The following is a 19,051-nucleotide window of genomic DNA, read 5'->3' as shown; positions in this document are numbered from 1 at the left end:
TTGTTTAATTGAACTCGTCGAGTAATGTATGATGTGGGAATATCAGATATATATGTGTGATTTATTTTTCACAAAAAGCTGCTGTTAGAGGACAAAAATGTAGTCACTTGACGTACCAGGTAATCACTTGACGTACCAGTGATTAGTGTTGGGATACATCTTCAAGTAGTTCACAAAAATGAATCTTAATTTGATTGCATTTTTGTGTGTTTAATTTTTAAGCTCCTAATTCATGTTTGTTAAGCTCTGAGTTCGTCAAGATGAATATTTATAGTATTTGCTTTGTGAATTGAGCTTCGTTATAAAATATTTTATGAGAAATATTTATAACAGATTCTTTCTTATATTAATTTTAAATAAATTTTACTTGTTTATGATTTGGTTTGAAATATAATTCTAATTTGTAAAAAGGCGCAAATACATTGAATAAAAAGCCTTTATTATTTTCTGAAGGGGACATTAACTTACCTCATATATTTCTTTACGTGGTTAGAAAAAAAGTTTTTATAATATTTTATTAATTTTAAAAGAAAATAGTATGATTGATGATGAATTGATGATTTTTAATAATAATTAGATTTTACTTTATACAATAATAATATATTAATGGGTGATTTTCATCAAGAGAAAAGGTTAATATAATTTTTTAAAGTTAATAGCATATTATCAACAAAGCACACACATTAACATAAAGGGAACGGTAGTGTATGAGAAACTGTTGTACCTTTGATTAAAATTGACTTTTGTATGTTTCTCGGAAGAAATTTTTTAAAATATAATAATGAAAATAGCCTTTGTTTAAAGCATAATATTATTCCTACAAAACTACATGTATTTACTACATACTACATACTACAAGTGCCTTGCTAACGTAAAATTACTCAAAATACTTGTAATATTAAGTATTCTTGGTCACTTCCATGCTGGATGTTGTTTTGTTCCAAAGTAAATTCAATTTTTAAATAAATAATCAGTAAAAGGCAATATTTTATATATTTTTCTTGACAAGAAAATCACATGGATAGATATTATATTCTGAATTTTTCGTTATATAGTTCCTGTATTATAGATAATAAATCCCAGGCACATTAACAACCAGGTACAAAAATTTACCCTATTGTGACTAAAGAAAAAATAAAACATATGTTGATATTCGGATATAGTTTAGGGTTTCTAGTCTTCAGTCATAGAAAAAAGTTGCGCTACAATCAAATTACTTTTAAACAATTCTAGTTAAAGGATTGGAATGTTTATGATCTCAAGAAGACTAATTCTTGTGATGCTTTAAAACTTGTCGGTGTAAGTAGTTTTTTGTTACATAACAAGCTCACATACACCAGAAGGGGGCTTAGAATAAACAATTAATGTATAATTGGAAAGCTACGGAGTGCTTGTCTTTGCTATGGCTCACACTCGCACACACATACACCCACTTTTTTTCGGAGACTTAGATTAACATCATTTCTATGTTATTTATTGATTCTAAACTCCCTCTGGCGCTTAATGACATAAAAAACTGCTGAAATATAGCGAATTTTTCAAAATCTATTGTGTTCGTCTTGAAAAAGTCAAGGTCAAATGAGCTGATCACTCGAAAATTAAAAAAAACCTACTTTTCTTCTCTTTCATCGGTTAAGGCAACTGCGTAAGCGGTATTGTCGTTAAAACATCCGTTTTTCAGTCTTCTCAAGCTCATAAAACTGAGCCCTAAATCTTGAAATGTTTGAAAGTAATTTGACTGAGATTGCCGAACTTTTCCCTTCACTGTATAATAATAATTTAAAAGTGATCGATTGGGGTTTTGCGGCGGTGTATGATTCTTCAAACCATTCATTTTTTAAACTCAAATTATAAACTGAAGATATAAACTCAAATTATAATTTAGTATTTGTATATGGTGGTTATGTTTTAGTACAATAATAAAGACGGAACTCCTTCTTAGACTATTTAGTATAATAAAAAGGGTTTATTAATTTTCTCTAATTTATATATGCCTTTACTTTGCTTGTTAGAATAACAACAGAAAATGAAAATATTAAAATTTTACTGAATTTCCCAAGAGGCGGGATTGCAAAATTTTTTAAAAACGCGACTTTATAAAACGACAATTTTCATCTTGAAACGTTCTTGTTTTTAGTTTTGGTGTAAAACTTCTAATCGCTTCCACCATTATAATTGAGACGTTGACTATTCACTATCACAAAAACCATCTTATATCCATAAACAACAATTTTAAAATAGATAGACGAAAACAGTTGTGTATATATTTTGAATCATTCTGTATAAAAAATAAATCGAATATCTAATTAAATTTCCAACCCAAAAATTTCCCTCTCATCCCAATATATTTCATGTCTTGTATTAAATTATTATTTATTAAAGTCATTAATCATATTTTTAATGATAGAATCACGAAATAACCTATTTGTATAATAAATAAAACCTGATATTGAGAAAAATAAATATTTTATGAAAAACTTTACGTTGTTACACTCACTTGTATGTACTGAAACCGAAAATTAAACCAGATATTTGATATAACATATAGAAAACAGTGTTTTTTTCCCTTAATTTATTGCACGCATCTTATTGGATACCGATAGATACAATAAATTGTTATAGTGTTTTTCGGTTTTGAAAACAAAACAGTTGATACACTGAACATCATTCTATGGTATCGATCTATTGTATTAGTACCTAAATATTACACAGTTTGAAGCTAATAGGTACTAAACAATTGGTATCAATTTATAAAAAAAAAATGAAATTTAATATTGAGCTTTGTAATTGTCGTTCAAAAAAGGGCAGAAAAATTAAAAAATTTTCAAAACATGGATAACGATTAATGGTTTGTCTCCAAGCTTGCTTTCACTATATTATATCGCAAATTTCCATAGAAACCGATTGGCACACAGTCTCAACGGAGGTTAATACGTCACTACCGTTTTATTTATTCAAAAATATAACTGTTTCTTTTATTAAAAGAAGAAATTCATTTAATTTGTAAAAAACTGATTAAAACTCCCAAAAAGAGGACTAGCTTCCGAAGGGGGAGGGGAAGCTTTCCTGGAAGGTAGTTTTTTTTAACGAAGTTTTTATAATCTTACCTAAGAAACAACTATGCAAATTTCAAAGATGCAAGACTTTTTCTCTGTATTACTATGCTGTTTTATTAAATTTGTTGTGTTATAACATATACCAAAAAAGCGGTCATATAAGTGTTGTTTGGGAATCATTTGTTTGATAATTCCCATACATATATATGTATGGCTGTTGCTATTATGTTTTACCAGTCAAATAATTTTCAGGATCCCCTCAATTTTATTTAATCATTAAAAACAAAAGAGTACATAAAATTTTATTTAAAACAATTCTCGGTTAACATTTTTTTGTATTCATTAAATGATTTTCTTTTGATTACAGATTACTCGTCTAACTACAGTGAATAAAAGAATTCAACATCAACAACAAGTATTTAAACAAATATGGATGTGTAAAAAAACAAATTGTTAAAAAGTTGCTCTTTCAAGCATTATTGATTGTACAGAAAAAAGTTCTACAGTAAGCATCTTACTTTTTCATTTATTATTATTGTATTCATAATAATAATTACGAAAGAAACGCTTTTATCATAATTAAAAAAATACAAAAAAGTGAAAAAAAAAAAATTATAAAACAAAAGAAGAATTTACTCCAAAACGTATTCACAATACCGCCATTGGGACTTATTTTTTAAAATGCATTAACACTGATTGACAATTGGTGTTTTTTCTCCCGTTCGTGTGTGTTAGGCGCTGGTGGTGTCTCGTGAAAAAAACATAAAAAATAACGTTAAAAAAGAACCCGAACAATGGACAATATTCATTAATATATATTATAGAAAGTGGTGTTTTGTTATATAATATTTGTGATTCGTTCGTCTTCATCTAAGTGCTTTTTGTTTTTTGTGCTCATTTTTTGTTTTATTCCAGTGTGCCTAAAATATATATATTAATAATAATAATTATTATTTGTGCTTTGAATAATTATTCTTTTCTGTTTTTATAAATTTGGTGTTGTTATTTTTTTTGTTTTTTTCTGTTTTTCTTTTCATTGTTTTGTTGGAAATATTCTTTCACTGGCAGAAACGTGTACACCATCTTCATCAAGATGATGATGTTACTACGTGGTTTTATGTTCTTCACTTTGATACTGTTAAGCACCAGCTTTGTAAAAGGTAAATAATACTGTTTTTAATTTAATATTACATTTTTTTAGAGGATTTTTGTTTGTTCATTTTTATAATCTTGCCTGTAAAGATATTGAAAAAAAAAACCTTTTCCTTGTTTGAATAAGAGGTGAGAGTTTTGAATTAGAAAGGAATTTTATAAAATTTTCTTCTGTACAAATAAAAAATGTATACTAAGGCCATATTTTTGAATTTCAAAAATTTAATTCCTTGCATAATTTTGCGCAGATTGTTGCTCTCTTAAATGAAAATTCTAAAAAGTAAAGCTAAGGCATATAATTGCCCTTAAATAGTGTGTAGGTATTAGTGATGGAACGAATGTTGAATTTGGTACATTCTTATCCAACACATCCAACAAGCATATAATAATTATTCATCTACGCATGTTCAATTTAATTAAAAAAAATGAATCATCAAAATCTACCCTTCAGATGTGTGTATGTAACCCTTTATGATACTAATCTAATGTTAAAGGTGTGAAAATGGTAATTTATTAAAATATAGATACATAGTAAATTTGTATACCTTATAAGGTTTAATTGTATTGAATCTAGAAATCAGTTTCAAAATATTTTCTTTGTGTGAGTTTTCGTATGTCATAAAGGCTAGGTGTAAGGACGCTGTCAATCGAAATTGAATGCTAAAAAAGAAAAAAAAAATTTTAACAAAAAAGGTTCTTCAAAAGTTATCGGAATTCCCTATGGTAAAATCAAAAACATAAATTAAAAACGTAAAACCAGTTTGTGACTTCGCTTTTTATTCCACAGCATGAATAATTTGATATTCTGAGTATTAGACCGCAAGATGCTGATATATAAAGCTATCTAACTGTATCTGTTCTGCGTTAATATCGTATCCAAAAACCCCCGATTTCATTTTTTAAAACACATACCAATTTGACATAAGTACTGCTATGATTACTAGGGAGCCGATAGGCATAAGTGTTGCAGATGAGAAAAGGACATATCTAGGTCTAGTCTACAGTCATATAGTCTACGGTCCTAGGAACTTTTCACAAGTAATAACTGACTGGTAATCACTTGCACTTCATGCTTTAGTATATTACAAATGTAGCGCTTACTTTCTTTATTTACAATATATTTTTCTGCTAATTTAAGGTATTAATCTTAGAAGTCAAATACTTGTTTGAAAGAATTTAATTTTATTACTTCTTTAAGGATTTTCTGTTTGAAATAATTGTAGTTTTAGTTTAAAAAAGACACACTTCTGATTTAGTAGTCAACCCAATATGTGAGTACATTACATTTGGTTTGATTAGGATATTTATTATGACATAACATAAAAATTTTATTGTACTTACTTTAAATTTTATCTCTGTTTTCTTTAACTGTTGATAACTTTCACAAAATTTTGAGAAAAATTCAAACTGACAGAAGATTTTTGCTTTTTCTCAACATTAATGGCAACCTGAATCGATTAAAAAAGATTTAATTTCCTAGGTAACCTAGATGTCGGTTTTTTTTTGTTTTAACTTCCAGCCATCAAACAAATATCGTGCATTTTGAAGCAAAGTTCCAAAAATACTTTTCGGTCTCCTCCGTGGAGAAAGCAAGAAAATCACTATTTTACGGTTTATTCTATCGATAATCATGAATGTCTTACGTACATGCCCATAACATCTAGCCTAATCTACATGTTATACTGTATGTTTTGGATATATCTAGGGTATAATAAAGTTACACGTAATCTATATCTTAGTTGTGTTTAATTGGATCACAGTTCCCTGTGTGAATATAACACGTTTGTGTAGAACACCGTTGAGTTGAGTCCTCCGTTTTATTATACTACATAGGACTGCAGAATTTGACCATTGAGAAACGAACGAACAACAATAATTCCAACTATCATAATTTTACCTATTCAAAATTATAATATAACAATTTATGTGTAATTGTAACCAAATAATCCCTATGGACATGAACCCCGAGCATGTACATACATATCTACTAAATATATTAGCTATATATTATGTATATTGCTCACATACAGAGTGTTCAAGGATTAAAACTATGTCATATTGACCCATTTCGCAGTAAAACACACTTTTATCGCTGTAAAAAGGGATAATTATTTAATTTCTTTATATACATACGCATACATTACATCGTTGTAACTACTCGGATTACTAGAAAGAAGGCATTCCCTGGTTAGAAATTCCGATTCAAATTTCCAATTCATTCTGATTGAATTCCGATTCAATCCAATATGAAATTTCCAATTCGATCCCATTCATGAATTGGAACCAATTTGAAATTTTCGACTAGTTCTATAGCATTGAATTGGAATTCAATCGGAATCAATTGAAAATGTTTTTCCCATAAAATCCGATTCATTTCAATTAAATTCGATCCCAAATTTTAATTGGTTTCAATAAGAATGAATGGAAATTTTTTCCTATTGAATCCTATTCATACTGATTGATTGATTTGGAAATTTTGGATTCATTAATCGGACTTTTTTATCAGGATAGGTCTCTTGAAGTTGCAGCAAGTGTCTTAAGTTCTCGACAGCATTGTCTAAAAAGTGAAAACGAAAAATAATTAAAGTGAATTAACTTATCACAAATATTTTTCATGTTTAAATATCCAAGTCTAAATAACCAATTAAAATGTTCAAAATTTTCATAATTAGCGTTAATTACTAATGCAAAAATTAAGCGACACAAAATAATACATTCCCGCCCTAAAAACTATTAGATGGGGGTTTAGTACGAAATTAGAAGTAATAGGCTAGCTATTTGAAGCGATTCATTATTTTTTTTAATGTATTAAATCATAAGTTTATCTAGGTGATGGGCATGCACATCATGCCCATATGGGTGTATCCGCCACTGACGGCTAATCTGTTATCTTATTCTATAAATAGTGATCTGGGTTGTTTACTACGTTTAATATAAATGTTTTCAATTAGGAAATTAGCACACTGTATTTCCATTTAGAAAAAATGGTAAGCCTCATAATGTCTCACCCGATAAAATACATTATAAATTTAATATGTATAATAGTAGAAGCTTGCTTACAATAATATTATTAATATTATAAACATGATATATATAATAATTTCATGACGCTAATAGGTCAATTTAACTTCATCTAAAACTACACAATAGCGCTTACATATTATATTATGTACAATACATATTAGTGGTATGTATAATTTATTATGAATTGTATAAAATAGTTTTTAAGGGACATACATACATGTATGTAGAAAGTTTGTGGTGTATGTGACCTTCAGTGTTCAGATCAATGATAAATGTTTTAAAAAGTGAATTGTTATACCTATTGATGTATTGAATTGTCTAAAACCGTACACAATCAGAAAACCGGGTACGATATTCTTTTTCGAGTATATTCATGTAAAACTATTATGGTATATTTATGTAACCAACCCGGTTCGTTATACAATTTCAATTTTACATTTCATAACTTCACCCCACCCACTCCCGAAGTATGAAGAAGATGAAATTTATGCCTTAAATCTTCTGTGTTGTTTTTCTTAAGAACAAATCGATGGTTGAAAGGATAATTGTATTGCCTTTCAAATGAGGTATGTGGGGGTGTAGGGATGAAACGTTAAATTAAAAAAAGGGTTAAAATGTAAATCTAGGTACCATTTTTGAACTTTCCCTTCGATATCTAAATCGAAGTGTTTGCACTCAAAACAATAATCACATCAAGTCAATAATTATTAAGAACCAATCGATCGATTTAATTTTTTATATGATGGTTAAATAGACAATTTTATGGCCTTTCAAAGGTGATGAGGTGGTTACAAAGTAAAGGGTGCCATTTTAAATTTCAAAGTTGGGGTGGTTAGAGGCAAGGGGGTGAAACCTAAAATTCTCTATTTACCATTTTAAACTTCGCCTGATATCAAAATCGACGTATTTTTATACAAACCAATAATCACATCAGGCCAAGAGTTATTAAGGTTGGATACTGATAAAATGGACGCACTGTATAAATACCCAGTATAATTGTATACTGTGTCTTGGCAAAAGGATTTAATGATCATTTTAAGAAAGAACTATTTTGATTGTTTTTGCTTTTATTTATTTCCATTCAATTTTTTTCATTTTATAATCATTTCAATTTTTTGATTCTAAAGTATTAAAGAATTTTCTTAAAGCAAACCAAAAAGACCTAACATGCCCACAAAGATTTTGTTTAAAAATATCTAATGTTAAAATACTGTAGATACTTCAAAATACAAAGGTTTCCATTTTCGTAATAACAAAGAAACTTTGTGTCAAAATGTTAATAAATTGTAATAATTCTCTCCGCTCATCAAACAAACACAACGACCATTGATCGGTCGTTGGACAGTTTGTCGTTTGTGTGTTCAATTGCGTTCCCATTCATTGACAATACAAATGAGTTGAAATTAAATTAACAACAGTATTTAAAATAGTCTCAACGGTGTTCTGTTTGGCCAAATTATCAAATTTATTACAATGTTTTGTATATTTACATAGGTACAAACTATATATATATATACTAGCTTGATACCCGCCCGCTTCACTGGGCTTAAAAGTACACTCACTCATTCCCCTTCCATAACACTCGAAGGAATTGCTTTACACAGCTAAAATATTTGTACAGTTTTCTATTTTTTTAAATTTTAAATAGTCATAAGTCATCGAGTATATCAGAAAAGAAGGCCATGAACTGTTTGACATTTACTATTAAAATTTAACATAAATCTTTAATTTATTGTTTAAATGATTATCATAGATGGAGCAGTCGTTTTAAAAATGTATCTTTATAAATTATATCTCATATATTTTATACTGATTTATGAGCTATATTATTGTTAAGTTTCATTCAAATCCATTCGCTAATTTTTGCGCGAAAGCGTAACAAACAAACAAACAAACACCCTTACTTTCACATTTATAGTATATAGGAATTTATTTTGTTTAATATTAAATGAGTTTAGTCGGGTATTGGATGCTTAGCCAATGGAATTGAACGCTGGTTACGATAAATGACCGAAATTAAAGGTCATTATTTGAATTTTTTATTTTCTTTGATATTTTATTGTGAAAATGAATAATTCAAATCAGTTTATCTTTTTCTTAAAACTATGTGCGTTCAAGTGGATGCCAGAATTTTTAACCTTAGTAGCTTAGCTAGTTAAGGCGAAACCAATTTCGTTCGCGATATGCTCAGGGTAGCGGGTTCGATTCCCGCTGTCACAACAAAAATTAATTAATTAATAGTTATGATGGGCTGGTGTAGTGCATGGTATATGCATAAAGGAGGTGAACTCATCCTCTGGAAATAATTGAGGAGGTGATAAATGAAATCATCAGCAGAAAAGTTGGTAAAACACATATATAGTATCTCAATAGGCTCTATAGCCTAAGTGTGTCCTTCGTGGACAGCCAATACCAACCTAAACTAACATAATCTATGGAATAAACTGTCTACAGCCAATACCAATCTAAACTAACCTAATCTACGGAATAAAATAAGAGATTAGGTAAGAAATCTTGTAACTTTTTTTAAAGATTGTAGAAAAAGAAAAAAAGAACGTGAAACAGTAATTTTGATAGTTTGAATGCATTTTTAGCAGAATAATAATTAGCATATTAAAGAAGACCCTCATTGCAATCGAAATTCCTCGATTAATAATTAAATATATAAATACATATATTTATATATGTATTTAATTCAATAAATATGATATATTCAATTCAAAATATGTTCAATTGATGTGACATGTTTTTAACTAATTTCGGTCTTTAATTATAATTTATGCTTCCTATTAATATACCATATCAAATACTTTGCGATATAATTCATACATGTGTTATAAATTTCATATTAAAATAGGTACAATATACGTTTTACTTTTGCGGTATAAATGACATTTCTGTGTATTTTAAAGGATATTCTTAACATTCATACTCTACACATAAATTTGTGATCATTATATTTCATTTAAAATTTTGTACTTATTAGTCAATAAGTTCATTAATTTTAATTTAATTATTAGCATACACAATATTTGTTGAAATAATCAAGAGCCTTTAATTTTTATTTAATAATATTTTTATTTATTTTTTGATAATAAAAATTATTTTTTTATACCATGTATATGAAATATACCAAGGTATACTATGGTTAGTCCCAAGTTTGTAATGCTTAAAAATATTGAAGTTATGGACAAAAATTTGATATAGGTGTTCATAAAATCACCTAATTAGTCCAGTTCCGGTTGTCTGTTTGTCGTCTGTCCGTCTGTCATCACGATAACTAAAAAACGAAAAGAGTGCTTAGGACGTAAAAAGTGAGGTCGAGTTCGTGAGCAACATAGGTCAATTGTGTCTTGGGTCTGTAGGACCAACCTTGTAAACCGTTAGAGATAGCACAAAAAATTAATGTAAAAAAAGTTCCTTATGAAAAAATAAACAACTTTTGTTTGAAAATTTTTTTTGTAAAAATCACTGCTTACCCACGATGGCGCAAATTAGGTACAAATTTTATAGTATGCATTATATAGGAATATTAGTTACGAATGTGTAGCTATCAAAAAGCGTCGTCATTGATTTGTTTTTAGCATCGAACTGTTCGAAATTGTTTTCGTTAAATACTTAACTGTTTTCGAACATATTTTTTCTAAATATATTCTAGTAAATCGTAATTGATATCAATAATACTGGTACACTTTTTTTGAATCTGATGATATTCACCTAGGTGTACTCAATGTCACAAAAAATGCCCGTTTTAAAACATTCTAAGTGTTACTATTATAACATCACATGTGATGCGTACGCTTAGAATGTTTTAACTGTGGCACTTTTTCTGACAGTGAGTGTACCTAATAAAATATTCTTAAATAAATGTTGTTTATGTCTAAAAGTTTTTAATTTATAATTGCGTGATGTGTTTTAAATTTATAAAACATTTAAAACTTTCGTAATAAATTAATGGCTCTCATTTATTCAATTTTATAAAGAATATGTTTATAAAGGTATATAACAACATTGAATAAGTAAATAAATAAATATGATATTAATGATATACATATACTTACTAAAATATTGTTTTATATACAGGTTGTAAACTAATTGGTATTATTTTACATGAACCAGATTAATAACTCAAAATTTTCACGATAATATAGATGTATGCAGCGTATTGAATGTCAACGGGGAGTTACGGAAGTGTTAAAACAAGTTTTATATTTCTTAGAACACGATTTACGGGGTCTTGAGATTCAAATAAGATAAAATTAACTTTGTACACTGTCTACTCATTAGAAAGTGGCGCTACACTACCCAATTTTTTGTATGTGTACTACCCACATGTATAAAACCAACTTTTAAAAAGTCACCAGTTCACTTTCAACAAGTGCACTTGTGACTTGTGTTATTATGGAAACGAACCCTTTTGAAGATGTCGGTATTCTGTCCTGTGCAGATTTTTAATTGTAACGTCATAATAAACACTTAATAATACTTTTCAAGATTAGATTTTAGGAATGTGCAGATGCAAAAGAAAAACATTAACAATTAAAGCATTATATTTTTTAACTAATATTAAAGAAAATTTTTAACTAACTACGTAAGACAAATTATAAACATTTTCATATTATTATTAAATCCGGACATGTAATTATTAATAATTCCAGGCAGTTTCGATAGTGTCTAATCAAAGGATAGTCACAAGTGCACTTCTTGAAAGTGAACAAGTGACTTTTTTTAAAGTTGGTTTTATACCTGTGGGTAGTACACATTTAAAAAATAAGCTAGTGTAGCGCCATTTTCTTATAAATTGACAGTGAGCCATTCAGGTTAAACGGCGTTATAAAAGCAGCAATTGATTTTACTTAACGTATATAAGATAATTTAATCAAATATTTTCAACGGGGAGAGGTAGAACTGTATTATAAATTTGTTTCAAGGCCCTTCGAACACTATTTACAGGGTTTTGTAGATCAAATAGCTGAAATTCGCTTTTTAGAGTCGTTTATTATGTAGATCAATGCTTAAAAAGGTGATTGATTTAAACAATTTGAAGAAGATTTTCAAGGAAATAACCACATTTTTTATGATTTTAAAGTTTTTTCATCACTAGAGCCTCTCAACTTGAGTAAAAGGCTGAAAAAATGTGTTTGAATCATGTCAAGAATGTTCTTTTAAGGGCGATTAACTTTTCAGCGTCTCTGATATTGAAATTTAATTTAAACATTGAAGTTTACTGTTCTTAATAAATAATTTTTAAGGCCTTGCCGACTTTTACAGCTCTACCAAATTAAGTTGCAGGATTATAAATTTTATGTGGACAGAGCGTCCATTCTTGTTGTCTTTATGCAAGTATTTAATATGCCCAAACCTGAAATAACTAAAATACCATTTCAATATTAAATATCTAATAATAAGATGCATTTGGGAAATATGTCCTTTGTGATGGTACTCTACTGCTCACGAATTTTTTATTTCTATATAAAACGAATTTTTTATTTATATAAATTTAGTTCACAAAATCTATAACCCAAGAACTTTATTTTGTTATATGTTATTTATTGTCGAGAAATTCAACCTTATATGATTGAAGCATAACAACTAGAATATCGTAATCTGTTTTTCTAGGTAAACGAGTTCGATTTCCGCCGTCACGATTCCCAGCGGTGTATTTTTCTATGACTATACTATATTTGATGACACTTTCAAATATTTTATTGCATTTATGGTTAAGCTGAAAATGAATACTTACCTTGCCCCTAAATGTCTCGTGTAATTTACTTTCGCATTACATCTTATATAATAATTTAGGGGTTGTGGAAACTGAAGGTGAGACAGATATATAGAACCTAGTAACATACATCCATCCTGTAACATATGGAACAAAATATTTATACATCAATTTGCATATTACGTTTAAAGTTAATTATTAAAATAAATTTATTTAAATGATTTCATACATAATATGAATATTTAATTAAAATATTTGTACCTAAATATGTTATTATTTAGAAACAAAAGAATTATATAATGTTTGGTAGAGTATTTTGTGGGTGTATTTATCGTGTAATAATAATAACACCTAGAATATATTATTATTATCATCTATATTATGGGATGCAAAACCCGTTATGTAATATAAATTGTCTGCGTTTGCGTAGAAATAAATCGGGTGCAGAAGACCACATTAATAAAAAAAGTTAAAAAAAATCAAAAAACCGGACTGAGTAAATATAAACTGCAAAAGAAAAAACAAGTACAGCAGTTTACATAACGACTTTAACAGTCGGGACCCATTGAAATCTACACTGGCTCGAATTTTCACAATAATGGGTCCCGGCTGTTAAAGCCGTTATGTTAATATTGATGTACTTGTTTTTTCCTTTTCAGTTTATATTTACTCGGGTCGGGTTTTTTGATTTTTTAAATAGATTTTTTTATTTTACTCTTTTTAGTTAAGATTTTCAAATACCTATTCAACGATACCCCACTTACCATAGTTTGTCGACTTTCATTTTTAGCCTATGTATGTATGTTTGGTTCTTTGAGGCGCTCTAAAGACCAAACGCGTCTCTTATCATCACAATCGTTTGACGCGTTTGATTTATAGTGTGTCACATAGAAACACACATCCCTTTTTTCCATAATATCGCGTCTAGTGGTATGGCGTTTGAATTTTCATTATTTCCATATCTTTAGTGGCAATCGCAAGTTAACGAGAAATCGCCATATTGAATTTTCATTATTTCCATATCTTTAGTAGCAATCGCAAGGTAAAGAGAAATCGAAATATTGTTTAAAAGGAGTTTAAATGAAAACAAAATTTGGATTTTGCATCATCGAAACCAATCAGTTACAATATAATAACACGTAAAGAAAATATGATTATGTTTATGGTTAGTAATGTCCGTATTTTCTTGAATAAATCACCTCACTTGTTGGAGATGTAATCGATTTCAGCTCACAGTTTTCAATTTCGTACATTGTTTCAACGGATAGAGATCAGGTGATATTCAACGAAATTATATTTATTAGAGTATGAAATTTTATTAACCCAAAGTTTTGAAGCAGTATCTTCAGTAATTTATTATATAAAATTTGAAAATAGTTGGTCGAATAACTTGTTATATTGTTAATTGAAATAAACAAAAATTTAAAGAGATCCAGTTGAAAAGAGCGTTCCTAGGTTTGACTAACTTTACCGTGCTAAAATAAAATAGGAGACATTAGAATCCCGTCCCCAGAGAATATTAACAGAATATTTTATCGAAAGAAAGCTGTTAATAATGTTTGTACCTTTCTAGCTTAATACTTCCTTTTGTTAGTGTTAAATCACGGCAAGACCTTAGTTTATATTCATATTTAAATATTGTAGATCTTGTTGGTGGTATTATGGGATACTAGATTTTCGCCAGTGATTGCAATGTTATGGACAACGAAACGAAAGTTAAAGACACTATAAAAATGTATCGGATTTTAATACAAGGAAAGAATCTATTTAGCGATAATATAAAAAACTATAGTTAGCAACACCTATAGATACATAATATTTGACAGAAATGTTTAAAGCAGAATTGTTTAAAATTTTAACATTAACATTAAAATAATTGATTTTATTTCAATTTGGGTCATTATGTCGTTTGAAAAAGTAGCTCCACGATCTTAGCACCTCATGTGTGGAATTTCGATTGACCAATTATACCATCTGAAAGGTCAGAAATTGTTCATAAAAGATCAGTTGGTCTTTTCCATTGGTCAGCGTAAGAAAATATTTTACTAAGGGTTGCACTGGTCGAATAGTTTTTGAGATGCGGACTAAAATCGATTCAAATATATCGATATCCCAGAAACTCTGTATCCAATGATTAAATTAACCTGATTTTTTTATTTTTTGGATCAAAATTACCCCAACCACCAAGATTCATCAAATTCCAAAAGAAGATTTTTTTGCGTTTTTCTCAATTTTTTCAAAGGGGTACCCCTTAAAAAAATTGCAAAAAATCGAAAAATTTCTTTAATCTCCAATTTCGATAAAACTCAGTATATAAAGTAATTTTGACCCAAAAAGTACAAAAATCGGGTGCATTTAATGACTGGTTGAATAGTTTTTGAGATACGGAATAAAATCGATCCAAACATTGCGATATTTCAGAAAATCTGCATCCAATCATGAAATTAACCTGATTTTTATACTTTTTGGATCAAAATTACCCCATCCACCGATTTTCATCAAATTCCAAAACAAAAATTTTTTTGCGTTTTTCTCAATTTTTTCAAAGGGGTACCCCTTAAAAAAATTGCAAAAAATCGAAAAATTTCTTTAATCTCCAATTTCGATAAAACTCAGTATATTAGGTAATTTTGACCCAAAAATTACAAAAATCGGGTGCATTTAATGACTGGGTGAATAGTTTTTGAGATACGGAATAAAATCGATCCAAACATTGCGATATTTCAGAAAATCTGCATCCAATCATTAAATTAACCGGATTTTTATACTTTTTGGATCAAAATTACCCCATCCACCGATTTTCATCAAATTCCAAAAAAAAAATTTTTGGCGTTTTTCTCGATTTTTTCAAAGGGTACCCCTTAAGAAAATTGCAAAAAATCGAAAAATTTCTTTAATCTCCAATTTCGATGAAACTCAGTATATAAAGTAATTTTGACCCAAAAAGTACAAAAATCGGATGCATTTGCTGACTGGTCGAATAGTTTTTGAGATACGGACTAAAACTCTACATCCAATGAATTATATTAATTAACTAATTTCGTTTTTCTCGATTTGTATTGAACTTACAATTACTTTTTGACAATTACGTATTATGTAAAGGATAAAAGTGTCAATATCCATTTTCCTATAACTTGGTATTTGACATATTCGACCAATGCAGTAAATAAGTCGTTTAAGTATGCATGCATATACATACTTAATTAACAAATAATGATTATATATTATATTGCAATGTTGGTTACATTAATATACATATTATAATTATGTAGATTAATAATGGCATTAAAGTTACGAATGCATTATTACAATTGAAATCCTCTGTATAATTGTCGAGATATACACCTAGGTTTGTTTTAATCACAGACATACTACCACACTACCAATTCAAATGATAACTTAGTTTAAATGATAATTGGTTTCATAATATATTGGATTTGCGAACCTTTTTTTTAATAGGGTATTCTACTATTTTTAAAAAAGTACTTCAAAATGTTGATTTCGCTAATAAAAAGCCACCAAAAATATATTTGGAAAAAATACACACGCTTTCTTGCCAAAAACTTAAATTACATTCTAAACCTTTTTTAAACTGTCAAAAACGCGGCATCCAATTTGATGACGTAATATCGGTATCATTACACGAAATAACACAAATAAGTTTGACAGATATATTCATAGACATCTGATTGCAAGAAATATAAATACTTATTACCTATGGATATATTATACCCAGCTGTCTTTACTGAACTAATTGATGGTCTATGACTCATTCCGATATGACATCACAGCAAGGCTTGCCCGCGTTTTAGGTCACGTGATATATAGTTTAAAAAATACGATTTTTAATTTTAATATTTTAAAAGAAAAATGTGCTTTTATGAATCGAAATCAGAATATTTAAGTATATTTTTACATGAATTTTAACTTTTTTCAAATTTCATAATTTATTTTAGACTAACGATAATACCCTATTTAATAACAAAATTTTAGTCGCCAAATATTTAAAACTAATTATTTTTGTTAAGTGCTTTCACATTATCAGCTCGCTCTGCCACAAGGAAAAAGCTAGACTTAAATTGAAAAGACGATTAGTGTTTCACCAAACATAATTAAGAAACAGCTCGCTCATATAAGGCTTTAAATAAAAAAGTCTACAATCAAATAAATAATTAAAAAGATTAAAAACCCGACTGAAGATTTGACTGTTGAAGGCGCTATATAAACTACTGGACTTGCCCCCCTTTTAATTTCCTTTATTTTGATATCCTACATGATAGGTTTGGTTAAATTTTTTTATTAACGTATTACTATTTCACGCCAAAAAACCGCCATTTTCTCTTGTTTTCAAGCAGCTATCTAAGAACACTTGGGTTTTTAAGACAAATATAACGATACCTTACTGTCGGAATAAATCAAGCCGTTTGGAAGTTACCAGTCATTAAACAAATTTTTAATTATAAATATATAAATACATACATACATACACACATTCATACAAAATAAGCGCAAAAAACATAACTGGTTTTTGATAGTCGGGTAAAAACTTCATGAAATCAATATATATTTTTGGGTACTGCAATCTTACAAACTCTGGAGTAATTTTGTTAATACATTTGATTAAATCTGATAGATGGAATCAGACAGACGGACTGACGGGCAGACAACCGAAAAGGGACTAATTAGGTGATTTTTTGAAAACCTATACCAAAATTTTGTACGTAGCATGAATATTTTTGACAAACTTGGGACAAAACTTAGTATACCTTGATATATTTCATATAAACATAGTATAAAAGTAAAATTATTTACTTCCGTTATTATTTCTTTGTCAGTATTTTGAAGACACCAGTTTTATTCCAAGCTAGGTAACTATTACAAAAAAATTATCGCTAGAAGTATTTGTGTCAAAATTAAGTTCTATTTTTCAAATTTATCGATATTTCCATATTCTAATGTATCTAATTAATATACAGAAGTTTTTCGATAATTTTAACGCAGGAGGAAACAGAGCTTACTTTTTCGAAGGTTAATTAAATACAAATCTACATACATTTGAAGAGCGATTTAAAGGCACAACACTCTGAAATAGTATTCCATAAATTTTTGATTACGATTCTTATTTACATTTAAATTCCTTCTACATAATACCAGTAAATAAATATGAACACAAACACAAACATACTAATTTTCTCTATTCGTTAAATGTTATGTCTATGGTTGATTGTTATTTGTTATTGTTATTGTTAGAAACCTCTTAGTACTCGACTTGTAGTATTTCGGCTGTACGATTAAGTGTTATTGAGGCAAACCAAGGTAATTCTATTGGGACATGTAATAAGAATGTAAACACTACACAGTACCTCGACGTTAACAATCATATAATATGTATGTGCGTATATACATTGTATACAAAAACACTGAATATAGAAATTATTAGAGGAATAGTAAATAGAAGTACTGCCATGTACTTTATATTACGATGAGGTGTTTTAATTATTATGCTCTCTAAGATGTAGAATACATGTGGCTTTTGTTCACAAATTTACACCATTGTTGTTTTGCTTACAATAAATTTTTAGTATGTGGGCACGAAATAAAGTATTGCTTCCATTCCACACTGATCAATGTGTCTCGGCCTCCTATTTCACAAAAAATTACTATTTTTAACCGAATTCAAACTCAAAAAGAAGGAGGTTTTCAATTCAACGGTAAATAATTTTTTTTAATTCTTTTTAAGAGATTAAAACATATAAGTCTTAATTTTGAATTAAGTATGTTTGAGACAAATGGACGAATAACTCAAAATCACGCCAAAATTTTTCGATGATTCTTTTTTTAGTGACAAATTAGTTAGTGTACTTCAGATTCACTAAATCCTAAAAATAAAAACTTTAAAAAAAATTAATGTAAGAAAGGAAATTAATATATTCAAATAATAAAATTAGAGAAGAAATGTTTGGATGGAAAACTGTAGTAAAATTTATTTCAGCTACAATTTGGAATTCAACTTTTTATACATATTTGACTCAATTAAGTTCATTAAACAAGTATTATTCTTCCGTACCCTAAGCTGGTTCCCTTTTTTTGGTTCGGG

The 19,051-nt window shown here is 28.5% G+C and overlaps 1 protein-coding gene across 1 annotated transcript in view; it reads left to right on the top strand.

The window, feature by feature from the left end:
- The first annotated feature begins 4,029 nt into the window (after nt 1–4,029).
- LOC123292624 (hemicentin-1) overlaps nt 4,030–19,051 on the top strand; it is a 963,326-nt gene continuing 948,304 nt past the window's right edge. Inside the window, exon 1 of the mRNA XM_044873338.1 lies at nt 4,030–4,216. Within this exon, the coding sequence (XP_044729273.1) occupies nt 4,150–4,216 (67 nt within the window). The 5' untranslated portion in view covers nt 4,030–4,149. The remainder of the gene's footprint in view (nt 4,217–19,051) is intronic.

This window comes from Chrysoperla carnea, chromosome 2, assembly GCF_905475395.1.
Source record: "Chrysoperla carnea chromosome 2, inChrCarn1.1, whole genome shotgun sequence".
NCBI lineage: Eukaryota > Metazoa > Arthropoda > Insecta > Neuroptera > Chrysopidae > Chrysoperla > Chrysoperla carnea.
Note: the sequence above shows the minus strand (reverse complement) of the source record. Positions and strands in the feature narration are given on the sequence as shown.